This window comes from Nelumbo lutea, chromosome 5 (genome assembly GCF_056320005.1).
Source record: "Nelumbo lutea isolate HS-2025 chromosome 5, American lotus-T2T, whole genome shotgun sequence".
In the NCBI taxonomy this organism is placed as follows: Eukaryota; Viridiplantae; Streptophyta; class Magnoliopsida; order Proteales; family Nelumbonaceae; genus Nelumbo; species Nelumbo lutea.
Genome location: NC_142688.1, coordinates 78473413 through 78489264, shown reverse-complemented (window position 1 = coordinate 78489264; position 15852 = coordinate 78473413). Strand labels below are relative to the sequence as shown.

The following is a 15852-nucleotide window of genomic DNA, read 5'->3' as shown; positions in this document are numbered from 1 at the left end:
ATAATTATTATTGGATTTATTGCTGATAATAATTACAGTAATAATTATCATTGGATTTTACATTTTCAGAAATTTATTAATGTAATTTAATTAGTGTAATTTTATTATTAGTGTAATAATAATTAATAATTTACATTAATTATTATAGTAATTTTTTCTTTTATTTTCAAAATACTGTAATAACACTAATTTGGAAATCACTGTAATTCCAATAATAATTTTTAGTGTAGTCAAATTAATTACTTTTTCACAATAATTATTATGGAATTTTGGTGTAGTAATTAAATAGAGTAATCATTATAATAAATATTTAATTATTACACTAATAATTAAATTGTGTTATTTTCCAAAAAAATTACTAGAAATCAATGAATATACAAAATTTTCAACCAAAAATTTCTTTATAAATGTCATTTAAAATCGATTAAAAATTATAAAATTAAAAAATAAAATCAACAATTATAGCTCCAGGAAAGAGTTGGTGGTATTTGCAAATAGGCAAACAAAGTATCATAATTTTGGAGAAGAAAATAAAAAATATATTAATGTAATTTTGGAAAAATTCTTTAAAATATATTAAATAATTATTGAAAATTATTGGAATGTTTTGGAAAATTGGGAAATTTGATTACATTTGATAGATTTTGAAAAATTGTGTGGTTTCCATTTGAAACTATTAAAGAAAAATTAGTATTGGTAAAGGAAAACGGTAATTTAAACCAATAATTACACAAATTATTTCGGTTATTAATTAACTTAAATTGAAAAATAAAAGATATAGTAAATAATATATTTAAAAAGAAAATAATTTATTTAATATATTAAAAAAATTATTAATTTAGTATATATACTGATGGAAATTTACTAACAGCCGACATTCACTATATCTTTTGATCCTTTTTATAAGCAAATTAGACATTGGGTTTTCCCGTGCTTCGCACGGGTCCCCCAACTAGTTTTCGAAAAAAATTATAATCAGTTGATAGTAACCAACCAAGTGGGCTTTCGTCAAAATTCTGGAAACAAACCAATTGAAAGTAATACAACAAGTCTGTATAGAGAAGACAAAAGTCTATATAGCTAGCAATATACTCAATAACAATACAAATTATAAGTATTTCACAAAGTAACGAACCCAAGTAGTGATCGTAGTTCAAACTTCAAAGTTCACAAACGGATTAAGTTTATTTGTCGGCCTTGGATGCCTTGATGTCTTCCCCAGAAGAAGATCCTTCTTCCACAATGTCGATCACCTTTCTCTGCCTCCTCTTCTCTTCTGCGAGCTTCGGGACCATGATCCTCAACACCCCATTCTCCAAATGGGCTTTCACCGCATCCATGTCCGCGTTCCCCGGCAGCCTGAACTGCCTCCAGAACTTCCCGGTGGTCCGCTCCGCCCGGTGCCAGTTCTCACCCTCGACCTCCTCCTCGCTCTTCCTCTCAAAGCTGATCCTAATCAGCCTGTTCTCCTCCACCTCAATCTTGATATCTTCCTTCTTTATCCCAGGAACGTCGAGGAAGATGACATGAGCCTGAGGGGTCTCCTTCCAGTCCGCGCGGGCCAGAGCCAAGGTTTCTACGCCTTTGAGGATGGTGAGCGGGGTCTGTTCGAGGATTCTGATCAATGGGTCGTCACTAGGCAGCATCATGTCCCACAAGCAACCGGTGCAGGGCATCTGTCGATTCAGTCCTTTCGCCGGAATGGCCAGAAGCCCTACAGCCATCACCAAATACAAGACCAAAGCAACTTTCCTCATTCTGGATGGATGACCAGCGAGAATTGGAGCGTTGGTTTTAGTTTTACAGGAATGGGTTGAGAGATTGACGTGAGAGTTGGGTTTTTGGGGTTGCGATTTCTGTGACTGACTCTGTGAGGATTACAGGGTGGGAGAGTTTGAGGTTTTATAGTTGAGGGTTTTAGAAGAGGCGGTTTTGGAGTGGTTCTGGACTCTTCGTTTACTTTCGAGCTAGTGCTCATGAGACCGATAGCTTTTGTTGTGAGTTTTCTAGACCGTTCGATAGATGACGGTGGCGTGTTTCAAGTTGAACAGGGCCGTTGGATTGTTGATTAACGCGTTCTATGATGTGTCCTATCAGATCGAAACCGTCCGTCATTGGCTTATGACGTGGGGCATTATTATTGGATATAGAGCCTCTAACAGTCATCACCCTATTGGTAATGAATGGCTAATGGGGAACTCTGTCTTCCGCATATTTTAAGACTTTTTAGGGTCCGTTTGGTTTATGATAAGAATCAGATTTTGAATTGGAAATGGTCCAATTAGAATTTAGAGAGCAATTAGAATGGGAATTAAAATCAATTGAAATAGAATTTCATTCTCAAGGAAGGCGGAGAGAATGACCACTCACTTAATCGAGGCTGAGCTATGCCGTGGAGGGTTCGGGGCCCAAGAAAACAGAGGTGAATGCCTTAGCTCTCCGGGCTTGTTCTCCACTTCCATCAAAGTTTGCTAGGACAATGCTGAACTTATGCCGCCAAGGGGTCGGGGTCCCATTCCTTAGCAAGAAGGAAGGGAAGGCGAACGCCTCAACTTTTTCAGAGTGTTCTCCATCCCTGTCAAGGTAGATAAGTCAAGGCCGTGTTGTGCCGCCGAGGGGTCGGGGGCGAGGAGCAGGCCTTAGCTAGTCTTGCTTAGCTTTCCTTAGTGTTTTTGGGTTGTGAGCCTGCAGGCGGTTGAGGCCGTGGGGGCGTGCCTAGCTGAGGTACGGGGCGCTTCCTGTTTTAGCGAAATACTTAGCCGAGTTTAGTGTGTTTATTCAAGGTGAGCCGAAGTCTTTGGCCGATGACTTAGCCGAGGTCTCTGCAGTTCCTTGCCTTAGTGAGAAGGTCAAGTAAGCATATGGCTCACTAGGAATGGTGTGCCTTGGCTGTCGTCCAGTCCGAGCGTATAACCTTGGAGAAGGTTGTGTATTTCATCTGGTTGCACGGCCGAGGGGTCCTAGCAATTGTGCACAATAATTATTAATATAATGGAATTTTATATTTTTAAAATAAACCTAGAAATGAAATTATATTCCATCTGGGTCGTGGGTAAGTTTTCAACCATTTGGGTAAAATGGATAATTTCATGATGCCATAAATAAATAATACAAATTTAGAAATATAAGAAATACAAAAAAATATAGAAAAAAAAAAGAAATTTTGAAAAAAATTGGACACATTTCTATTATTATATATTTTTCATATTAAAAATAACTATGATAAAATAGACATAATTTTATCAATGATGGACATAAAATATACAACTTAATACCGATGAGAAATTAAACGATCTTCCTATCTACGGGGTGGGTTAGTTGTTCAACCTTTCAGGTCAAATAGGTTGACCCATGATATATAATTGAAAATAAATTTTTTAAACTAGAATTGTACAAAAAAGATATGAAATAATTTTGGGCACATCTATAATATTATATACTAATAATATAAACAAAAATATGTATGATAAATAATAAATATTTTATCAATGATACAAATGAAATGCAAGATTTAAAACCTGTTTGAAAATGAAACCATTTCCATATCTAGATTGTAGGTAGGTCAAAGATCTAATATTCCAGGTCAAAATTTTCAATCTATGATGTCATGACTAAGTAATGAATATTAAATGCATATATACATACATAAACTCAAAGAAAAATATAAGATTTGTATGAAGCATTTTGATACAATTCTATTATTATATATTTACCATATTAAATAGACATAAATGTGAAAATAATAATTACTTTTATTGATGATGAAAGTGGAATACATGATTTAAAATCAACCGAAAAAGCAAAATGGTTTTTCCATTCAAGTGATGTGTTAGTGCTTAATCTATCCATGTCAAATGGATGTTATTATTAAATAATAAAATACATAAAGTTATAGAAAATGTAGAAATTTATAGATAATTTTGGGTACATTCTATAATATTATATATGGATCATATAAAAAGTGTGATTAATGGGAATTATTTTCATTAATGATAGAATTGGGGAAAAAATTAGGATAAAAAATAAAGAGCATTAATGTCTAACACATGACCCGACTAACATGTCAAATGGTTCAATAATTTAATTAGCTAGGTCATCATAGGCAAGTAGTTTGGTAGGGACACAAACAGATCAGATTGGATTTGAATTAGGGTATACTAAAAATGATATGATCCAAAAATTCTATCGGATCTCATAAATATTGATTTGATTTGAATCTGATCAAGATGTCAGATATTCAAATCTGATACAATTTGATTTAATTTTTTAAAAAATTAATAAATAAATAATAGTTGGAATTTTTTAAAAATATAATAGTTGAAATAAAAAACAAAAGAATAAGTTTTTTTTTCAACTAATTCCATTATATAAAAAGTTTACAAAATGCAATATAAACGATATATTTATAAATAAATAATAAATAACATATATATTATATATAAAAAATATAATATATATATAATTTATTTGACCACAATATTAAAAATCAATGTTCAAACAATATATTGGAATTGCATTTCCTCTTGATAAATAAGTAATTTTTATTATCTCATAAATTAAATAATAAAAAATAAAAATATAGAATTTTTCATAAATTTTATAATAAAAATTTTACATTAATATTATATATTTTGCATAGTAAACAAAAATATGTTTGAAAAAAATGAGAATTATTGTTAGTAAAGATAAAAATGGCTAAAATACAAAGAAAAAAAATGAATTAATGTCTTAATAATAGTCCATTTTCCTGGTTAAATGGGTTAATGGTTCAACAAGTAAGGTCCTTTGGTTACGGATTACTATTATCATCACCATTTAGTATACCACATGCAAAATAAATGCAGAGATAATAATTACTTTTATTGATAATGAAAATGTACTACATGATTTAAAATCAATCAAAAAAGAAAAAATGGGTTTTCCATCCAAGTGGTGGGCTAGTGGTTCAACTATCCATGTCAAATGGATCAACACATGATGCTATTATTAAATAATAAAATACATAAAATTATAGAAAATGTAAAAATTTGTAGATAATTTTGAGTAAATTTTATAATATTATATATTCATCATATAAAAAAGTGTGAATAATGAGAATTATTTTTATTAATGATAGAAATAGGATAAAAATTAGTATAAAAGATGAAGAGTATTAATATCTTAACACATGACCCCACTAACCATGTCAAATGGTTCAATGGTTTAATTAGCTAAGTCATTGTAAGGCAAGTAGTTTGGTAGGGATGCAAATAGATCGGATCTGATTTGAATCATGGTATATTTGAATTCGATTTGATTTGAAGATATGATCGGATCTCATAAATATTGATTCAAATTTGAACCCAATTTAATTTATTAAAATAAAAAGAAAACATAATAATTAAAATGAAGAAAAATAAAAAATATAAGCATTTTTCAACTTTTTTTATCATATAAGAAGTTTACAAAAATGCAATATAAATAACATATTATATATATATATATATATATATATATATATATATATATATATATATATATAATTGATTTGACCACAATACTAAAAAGCAATATTCAAACAATATACTGGAATTGCATTTCCTATTGATAAATAAGTATTTTTTATTATCTTATAAATTAAATAATGAGAAATAAAAAAACATATATATTTTTTATAAATTTTATAGAAATTTTTGAACAAGCATTAATATTATATATTCTTCATACTAAACAAAAATATGTTTGAAAATAAGAATTATTGTTAGTAAAGATAGAAGCGACTAAAATACAAAGAAAAAAATGAATTAATATCTTAATCATAGTCCACTTTCCTAATTAAATAGGTTAATGGTTCAACTAGTAAGGTCATTTGGCTATCATCATCATCATTTGATATTGCCACATGCAACACACATACACTTTTACTAGTAAACTTTCAAAGGCATGAAAAACTACTTCTACATGTAAAATTTTAGAATTAGTACATCCTCCTTTAAAAGCAATAAAAATAAAGAAAGAAGAGATAATAGCCAATCCAATAAAAGATACTTCTACAATAAAAGAAGCTGAGAAGGTAATACCAAAACATTGTTCCCAAATAATAGAACAAACAACTATACCAACATTTGCCTGAATGTTTATACCAACATTTGCTTGAATGTTTTTGGCAAACAAACAAATCGAATTGAAACCCTATTAGGTTCCCTAGAAGTTTCTAATAAGAAAACAACAATAATTAAAAAAGAAAAACCACTGGGATGGTAAAAGACTTTCCTCGAGACATCAGAACCAAGAGAAATGTGCTAGACTTGTCCAAAATGAGCTACAAGGATGTAGCAACAAAAATGATTCCATTCCACAATTCCAACTAGGAAAAAAGGAGAATTTTCACAAACTTCTAAAAAACTGAAAGAAGAAAAATCTGACAATCACTCTATAGATTTATTAAGTGAAGAATCGGAGATAGAAACAAAATAATATACACCATCAATGGAGCAAAATAAGCTCTCGTATAAAACCAAAAAGACTTATTACCCCAAGCATACACTAGTAGACTTACTTTTTGAGGAACCTGAAAGACCTCAGGTAATTTATGATGAAAATACATTTTATGAATGGAAAGTGTCTAAAATACCCATATAGTTACTATTGATGTTGGTTTCTATGGAAAAAATACAATACAAACCGTATTAACAACAAAAGCAAAGAAAATTTAAAGATGTAGCTTTACCTTTGAGTGATTAATATGAAGGGCAAATTTGAAAAATAAATCAATTTACAGAAAAGTGATTGGAAAGATTTGGAGTAGTGATTCATATGAAAAGAAAATTTAGAAAACAAATTTTTGTACTAAAGTTGTGTTTGATTTGAAAGAAAAGTAGGGAAAGGAAAAACTATACAAGGTTTGTCAAGGTTTCCCTCCCTTTCTTTCAAACAAACACAGCCTAAAATTTCCCAAACTTTCCCCACTTTCTCTTTCAAACTAAACACAACCTAAAGGTAATTGTATGTGTATTTTGGACATTTTTATGCCATCTCTAAGAAAGTTCTTCGAGAGGGGGTATACATACAACCATGTTAGAACGTTCAAGGGAGGTGATTGCAATTACTAAAGTTTAGTGGAAGTTTCAGCAACAACAAAAAATTCAAGGGAGGTTTCAGAAATTTACCCTTTTATTTCTGACTAGAAAATGATTTTAATTCAATGATGACATCCGAGTTCTAAATTAGTAAGTGGAGCGGTTGGTTGAAATCCATTATTTAGACTTTTGGTAAGTGAAAACTAAGAAAAACACCACTTATAATTGCAACGGATTTAATCAATCTTCCATTAGATGACAATGGAAAATGTCAGTATTGACCCTTATGTTCATTTAAATAAATTTAATTAAAAGAAAAGAAAATTACCATTTTTGCCCTTAATAAGACATAGGCAACCACTCTATTGGCTATATTTGGTAAACTTTATTTTTTATACAAAAAGGTGTTAAGGGTACTTTTAGAATAAAAAATAATGGGCCTAATGGAAAAACAAACACTCTTTTATGAAAGGTTGATTAAGTAAATAAGTTGTAAAATATATATGGTGTTTTAGTAAATTGAAAACTATAAGGTATGTTTAAGTAAATATGTAAAACTATAAGGTGTGTAGGAATGGCAATGAGACCAGGATCAAATTCCCTGTCCCTGACCCCGATTCTAAAATTAACCCTCACCCCCGATCCCCAACGAGGATGAGTTCCTCGTGGGGACCCAAATCCCCAAAATGTATTTAGATAAAAAGTATTTTTTAATAAAAAAATAATAAATTAGAAGTAATCTTTTAAATATGTTTTGATATATATATATATATATATATATATATATATATATATATATATATATATATATATATATAATTGGGGTCAGGGCGAGGCGGGGACCTCAATCCCCATTCTCGACCCCGGCCCCGACCAGGGATTCCTATTAATCCCCATCCCTGCCCCTGCCCTGCCAAAACAATCCCCATCCCCAACCCCATCGAGTTAGGGAACTCGAGTCCCCATCGAGGATGGGGAAATTTTCCATCCCTAAAGGTGTGTTCTAATAAATGACCCTAATAGAAACATATAAGAGTATACAATTGTTTTATATTTTCAACTTTTTTAAATAATTAATAATTATTAATATTTTATACATTACTTTTAATATATTTTTTATAATACAAAAATAACAATAATTAATTTCAATTAGGTTTAATCATCAAGCTAACCAACCCGATTAACTCGACCCAAGTTGGTTGATTTTTCTAGTATTTTAGGTTGCCTTTGGTTAAAAAAATTCTCAATTCGACCAAATTGGATCAATTTCACTTTGGCCATTATACGACCAAAATCAAATGACCTAACCATTGATATATATTAATCTACATTTCAAATATATTTTTTAATTTGGAAAAGTGGGAATTTTTTCATGTTTCTTAGTCTAAAATGTTTTATATTATAAAACTATTTTTAAAATTTATCTTTTAATAATTGCACTATAATTTTAAAATTTAATTTAATTTTCTAGATAAATATTTAGTTATTTAAATAATCTATACAATGTTTAAATTTTTTTGTTATTTGAACTTTATTTATTTAAAGTTGTTACATATGATTAAATATTTAAAAATTTTAAATTGATAATTTGGAAAACATAATTTAGATTGTTAGTATATAATTTTGTGATATATTTTGTAAAAATATAAATATAATTTTTGTGTTTTTAATAAATATTTTAAAGTTATTAGTTTATTATATAGTTTTGTTATAATATTTAAATAATTCTCAAAATTTTAACCCAAACTTTATTTAGATAAATATAGATAAAAAGTAGAGGAGAAGATAAATAAGAACTAGAGAAAATTTAGGAGAGAAATTCTCCACTAAATTAGAGATAATTTTGGAGAAAGTGGGGGAGGTAGTTTAGGAGAAATTTTAGGAGAAGAAATTGTTTAGGTTATTGGGAAAGTGCATCTCATTGGTGTTTCAAAAATGACATGGAATAAAAAAATAAAATTTTCAAAAAAAGGAGAAAATTTATTGATCGCTTTGTTTTAATATATATGAGCGGGGACCCATGCGATGCACAAAATTTATTAAATGAAAGTTAAATAATAGAAATGGTCATTTACTAAAATATCTCTTATAGTTTTATGGATTTACTAAATTCTACCATGTAGTTATTATTTTACTAAAACACCGCTTATAATTTACAATAGATTCAATCGATCTTCCATTAGACGATAGTGGAAAGTGGTAGTGTTGACCCTAATGTTCATTTAAATAAATTTAATCAAAAGAAAATAAAAATAAAAATACCATTTTGGTCCTTAATAACACGGGTGACCACTCTATTTGCTATATTTGGTCAATTTTGTTTTCTATACAAAGAAGTGTTAAGGGTATTTTTGGAATAAAAAATCATGGGTCTAATGGCAAAACAAACACTCCTTAAAAAAAAGTTGATTGAGTAAATAAGTTGTAAAATATATGAGATGTTTTAGTAAAATGAAAACTATAAGGTAGGCTTAAGTAAATATGTAAAACTATAAGGTGTGTAGGAATGGCAATGGGGCGGGGATCATAGTCCTTGTCCCCGATCCCGATTCTGAAATTAACCCCCATCCGGCCACCCCAAATCCCCGATGGGATGGGTTCCCTATGGGGACCTGAATCCCCAAAATGTTTTCAGATAATATTATTTTTTAAAGTAAATTTATTTAAAATAGATAAATATTTTAAATATGTTATGATATATATAAATATAATATAAATAATATAATAGTATATTTAATATAAATAACATTTAATATATATATATAATCGGGGTCGGGGCAAGGTGGGGACCTCAATCCCCATCCCCGTCCCCGACTGGGGATTCCTATTAATCCCCGCTCCCGCCCTCGCCCCACCAAAACAATCCCCATCTCTGGCTCCATCGGGTCGGGGAAGTTGGGTCCCCATTGGGATGGGGAAAATTTCCATCCCTAAAGGTGTGTTCTAGTAAATGACACTAATAGAAACACATACGGGTATACAATTGTTTTATATTTTCAACTTTTTAAATAATTAAAAATTATTCATATTTTATATACTACTTTTAATAAATTTTTTATAATACAAAAGTAACAATAATTAATTTCAGTTAGGTTTATTCATCAAACTGATGAAACCGGCCAACCCGATCAACTCAACTTGAGTTGCTCGGTTTTCTTGTATTTCGGCTTTAGTTAAAAAATTTTCCAGTTCAACCAAGTTGGATCAGTTTCACTTTGTCCATTTGTAAACCAACCAAAAATCAAACGACGTAACCATGGATATATTAATATTTTATATTTTAAATATAATTTTTAATATAGAAAAGTGAAAATTTTCTCATATTTCTTAGTCTAAAATTTTTTATATCATAAATCTAAATTTTAAATTTATTTTTAATAATTGCACTATAAATTTTAAAATAGAATTAAACTTTTAAGTTTAAATCCTTTGAACCGACTGACAAAAACAAAAAAAATTGACCCAAACCGATACAACTTGAGTGGGTTGGATTTCACAAAAGTTTAATCGATTTCAGCTAATCAACTCCCCAACCTGACCAAGTCAATTTGGTTGGCCAAATAGCCTATGACCGAACCAAACCAACTCATGAACACTCATAATTTTAGCTAAATTAATAGTCTCAGCTCTGATAAATAAGAATAGTTTAATCTCCAATAATTATTGAAAATTATAGCAAAAATACACAATTATTGAAAATATATTGATAATGAAAAAATACAAAAATTACAATAACTACAAAAATACAATAAGTACTAAAAATATATTAACTTAGTCAATAAATAGTATAATATCAAATACTAGTTTAATCTCTAATAAAAATTAATCAATAAGTTATAACAAAAATATAATAAATATAATAAATACAATAAATTAAATTAAAAAGTTAAATAATAGTAGTTTAATCTCCAATAATTATTAAAAGTTTTATGTTAAACAGAAAAACAAAATAAATTTATACATAATCATTGAAAATACATTTATCACAAGAAACAATAAATAATTACTGAAATACAATAAATATTAATTGTAGTATACATAATTATATAATAAATACTGATTAAGAGTTTAAAATTATTATAAATAAATATTATTTTTTGAAAGTTATTTTCTCGAACAATTACTTGATATAAGTGAAGTTAGTTATTTACAATCTTATGTAAAAATTTTAATTACTATTAATTTCAATATTATGTTATAATTATTTTTCTAATTTTCAGGATTTTTTAAATTTATTATATAATTTCTTTATTTTAACTATTTAAAATCTAGTTATGTTAAATAGTTTGTTATTTAAAATATTTATTTGTTTAATACTTAAATAATATGTAAAATATTTAAATTTTAAATTATGAATTATTTATTGAATTTAATTGTCCATAAAGTCACAATATATATACTAAAACAAAGTGGTCAAGAAATTCTCCTTTTTTGAATTTTTTATTTTTTTAACTCCATGTCATTTTTAAACCAACCAATGAGATGCACTTTCTTAATAATCTAAATAATCTCTTCTCCCAATATTTCTCCTAAACTACCTCCCCCACTTTCTCCTAAATTATCTCTAATTCCTATTTATCTTCTAAATTATCCCTAATTTTTATTTATCTCCAAAATTATTTCTAATTTAATAGGGAGTTTCACTCCTAAATTATCTCTAATTCCTATTTATCCTCTCTCCCACTTTTTATCTATATCTTAATGTTATTCAAATAATAAAAACTTAACATTAAGAAATAAAATATTATTTAAATATTTCAATAAATAAATATCATAAATAACAAAACCTTATAAGTATATAAATAATTAAATAACAAAATATTTAGTGATATGTAATAGCTTTAAATAAATAAAACTCAAATAACTAAAACTTTTAAATATTTTCCATATTATTTAAATATTTGAATAACTAAATATTTAACATAACTAGATTTTCAATAGTAAAAAAAAAATATGTAATAAATTTTAAAAATTTCGTAAAAGTAGAAAAATAATTATAACATAATATTGAAATTAATAATAATTTAATATTTTACAAAATTTATAATAGAAATAACTTTAATAATAATTTAATATTTTCACATAATATTGTAAAAACTAATTTCACTTATATCAATTAATAAATCGATTAAATAACTTTCATAAAAAATAATATTTATTAATAATTATTTTAAACTCTTAATATATATTTATTATATAATTATATATACTAATATTAATATTTATTGCATTTCAGTAATTATTTATTATTTTTTGACAAATGTATTTTCAATAATTTTGTATAAATTTATTTATTTTTTGTTAATTAATGGAAAACTTTCAATAATTATTGGGTTCAAACTACTATTATTGAAATTTTTAAATTTTGTTTATTGTGCTTATTGTATTTTTGTTATAACTTATTGATTAATATTTATTAGAGATTAATACATTATTTGAGATAATACTATTTAATGAGTACTTAATATATATACTTTTTCATTACTAATATATTTTCAATAATTGTGTTTTTTTGCTATAAAATTTCAATAATTATTGAAGATTAAACTATTATTATTTATTAGAGACGAGACTATTGATTTATCTAAAATTATGAGTGTTTATGAGCTGGTTCAGTTCGGTTGTATGTTGTTTGGCCAACCAAATTGACTTGGTCAAGTTGGGGAGTTGGTGATTTGAAACCGACTAACCATTTGTGAAACTGACCCACTCACGTTGTATTGATTTGGGTTGACCTTTTGGTTTGGTTAGTTGGTTCAAAAGATTTTAACTAAAAAATCAAATTTAAATTTTAGAAATTACAATGCAATTATTAAAAAATAAATTTATGATATAAAACATTTTAAACTAAGAAATATGGGAAGTTTCCCATTTTTCCATATTCAATATTATATTTAAAATATAAAATATTAATATATATCAATGGTCAAGTCATCCGATTTTGGTTGGTTTACAAATGGCCAAAGCGAGACTGATCCAACTTGGTTGAGTTGGGAAACTTTTGAACCAAAGCTGACTTAAAATATTAGAAAACTGACCAACTTGGGTCGAGTTGATCTGGTTGGTCGGTTTCATCAGTTTGATGAATAAACATAATTAAAATTAATTATTGTTATTTTTGTATTATAAAAAATTTATTAAAAGTACTATATAAAATATGAATAATTATTAATTATCTAAAAAGTTGAAAATATAAAATAATTGTATACTCTTATGTGTTTCTATTTGGGTCATTTACTAGAACACACCTTATAGTTTTACAAATTTACTTAAGCCTACTTATAGTTTTCATTTTATTAAAATATCCCTTATATTTTACAACTTATTTACTTAATCAACCTTTCATTAAGTAGTGTTTGTTTTGCCATTAGGCCCATGATTTTTTATTCCAAAAATACATTTAACACATTTTTTGTATAGAAAACAAAATTGACCAAATATGGCCAATAGAGTGGTAGCTCGTGTCTTATTAGGGGCAAAATTGATATTTTTTTTCTTTTGATTAAATTTATTTAAATGAGCATTAGGGTCGACTTGTCATTTTTCATTGTCATCTAATGGAAGATTGATTAAATGCATTGCAATTTATAAGTGGTGTTTTAGTAAAATACATACTATAGGGTAGATTTTAATAAATCCATGAAACAATAGGGGGTGTTTTAGTAAATGACCATTTCTATTATTTAGCTTTTGCTTAAGAAATCCCATGCATCACAAGGGTCACCCGACCCAACTTGACACAAGCCTATCTAGATCGACCCGAATCTGAAACTATTTTGGGTGGGATGGTTCGTTGTCCATGTGCTTTGCCCGATCTGGACCGTCCACTCAGATATAAACTATTCAACCACCCTTGATGTGGTTAGCTCTTCAAGTTGGTCTAACCAGTTTGAACCTAAGTGGTTCGTTCAAACCCAAAATTCAAACATAGTCAAATGGCTTCGCCACATGTAATGTGATTTGAACCTTCACCACTTGTTTAAATAGTAATTACTACTATCACCAAGCTATAACCAACTTATTTGTTAAAAGAGAGTTGGTTTGTTTTTTAAGTCCATCAATATAAGATTAATGGGTTTGGGCGGGTTGGATTGGGTTAAAGTAGGTTTGGGTTGAACCAACCCATTTAATTTTATATAATTGGGCCATTAATGGGTTGGCGGATTAGATGGGTTGGGCTGAAGCTCAACCCAAACCAAATCCAACCCAATCCGCCCAATTACCACGGCTACTCATGTGCGATCTAAACTTTTTTTAAATGTTAAAATTATCCTTGAAAATAAAATACATTGTTCATCATCTTCTTCCTTCATAAATGATAAAGAACTCCAAACTCTCTGTCAGAGAGAGAAATCTAGTTGAAAAACTAAATTGAGAGAAAGCTTTGGGGCATCAGTCCTGAAAGCCCAGTCTTGGACCAAATTGTCACCTCAATCCAAAAAATCTCCTTTATGGGTTCTCCACTTACATTACTATTACCTCAAGGCGACTTCTGTGAGCGTGGGGCATCAGTCCTGAAATCACATAAAGCACATAAAGCAGAAACCTTCCTAGTTAGCTCCCTCACCTCACCCTGATTGTCGATGGACAATAGCTTCGATGTGCATGCCGAGTGTGCAACAAGCAACTGTATAACAAAACCATTTTTTTATGCAACTTTCTGCTGCCCCAAGTATGCAAGAAGAAAGTTAAGTTGCTGCCCCAAGCAACTTAATTTCTTCGCAGCTCCAAAGCTCTGCTCTGCAACGTATCTCCCTCAGTATCTGTGTATCTTCCTCTGTATCTGTGTGTGTCTGCCATTCTCTCACTTCAATTACTCTATTCTGTTCTAAATTGCAAAACCATTTTTTATAAATTCAACCATTTCAATTGGGTTTCAAGCAACACCTAAATACATACAAAATAATATAAAATATAAAATTTTCCACTCTACATATTTACATTTATACTCCTTCCAAACTCAGCTTAAAACCAAGTCTGGACTATCCGATTGAGAGGGGAAGAGCAGGGAGGACAGTTAGTGGGGATCCATTTCATTTTATGTACTCATGTACGACTTAATAAATATAATTACATGCTATTAATTTAAGTGGATGATGAACAGATGAAAGAGGGCGGGGCAATAAATTGAGGCTAGGGGTATTGGTATTGGTGTATAGCTGACAAGAACAATTTTCTCTGGTGTATTTGAAGAAGATTCAATATACATGTCAATCGGTAACTCTGTTTTATTCCATTTGATTTTCAGTTAATACTAAAGCGACGATGTATTTGAGATTTCTCTTCTGAAGGCATCCTTTTCATCACTTATAACTAGCGGAAATTGAAAACTGGTTAAAGAAGCATTGAGAGCACATCTGAAATTTGAATTTTCTGCATAGTTAGCCATCACAGGTTTGTTTTGATTTTAGGGGATGGTTGATAAAGAAAATTAAATGATAATTGAGGGTCATTTATGATGTTTTATGCCACTTAACAGTTGATTAACAGTAAGTACTGAATTATCGCATTTCAAAAGTTTGAGTACTGGATTATCACATTTTAAAGTTCGAGGATTAAATTGTCACTCAAGCCAAAGTAAAGTATTTATGGGGACCAAAGTAATTAACTTTTTTCGTATTTTAAAAAATTAAAATAATCAGATAAAATTTGAATCCGATCCAAGTACATTAGGATTCGAATTTGAATATGGGTCTCCAAATTCAATTAGATTTTGGAAAGTTAAAAAGTAATTAGTTTATTTTATTTTATTTTAAAAAAATTAAAGCGGAATCAAATTAAATTCCAATGTGAC

General features: G+C 28.6%; 1 protein-coding gene across 1 annotated transcript; it reads right to left on the bottom strand.

Annotated features, from left to right (window-relative positions):
• Positions 1 to 1031: 1031 nt before the first annotated feature.
• Positions 1032 to 1932, bottom strand: LOC148853016 (17.6 kDa class I heat shock protein-like). Its single transcript, XM_088946079.1, has one exon. It carries the CDS (start codon positions 1755 to 1757, stop codon positions 1185 to 1187), a length of 573 nt encoding a protein of 190 aa, XP_088802205.1. The 5' UTR covers positions 1758 to 1932; the 3' UTR covers positions 1032 to 1184.
• Positions 1933 to 15852: the final 13920 nt, after the last annotated feature.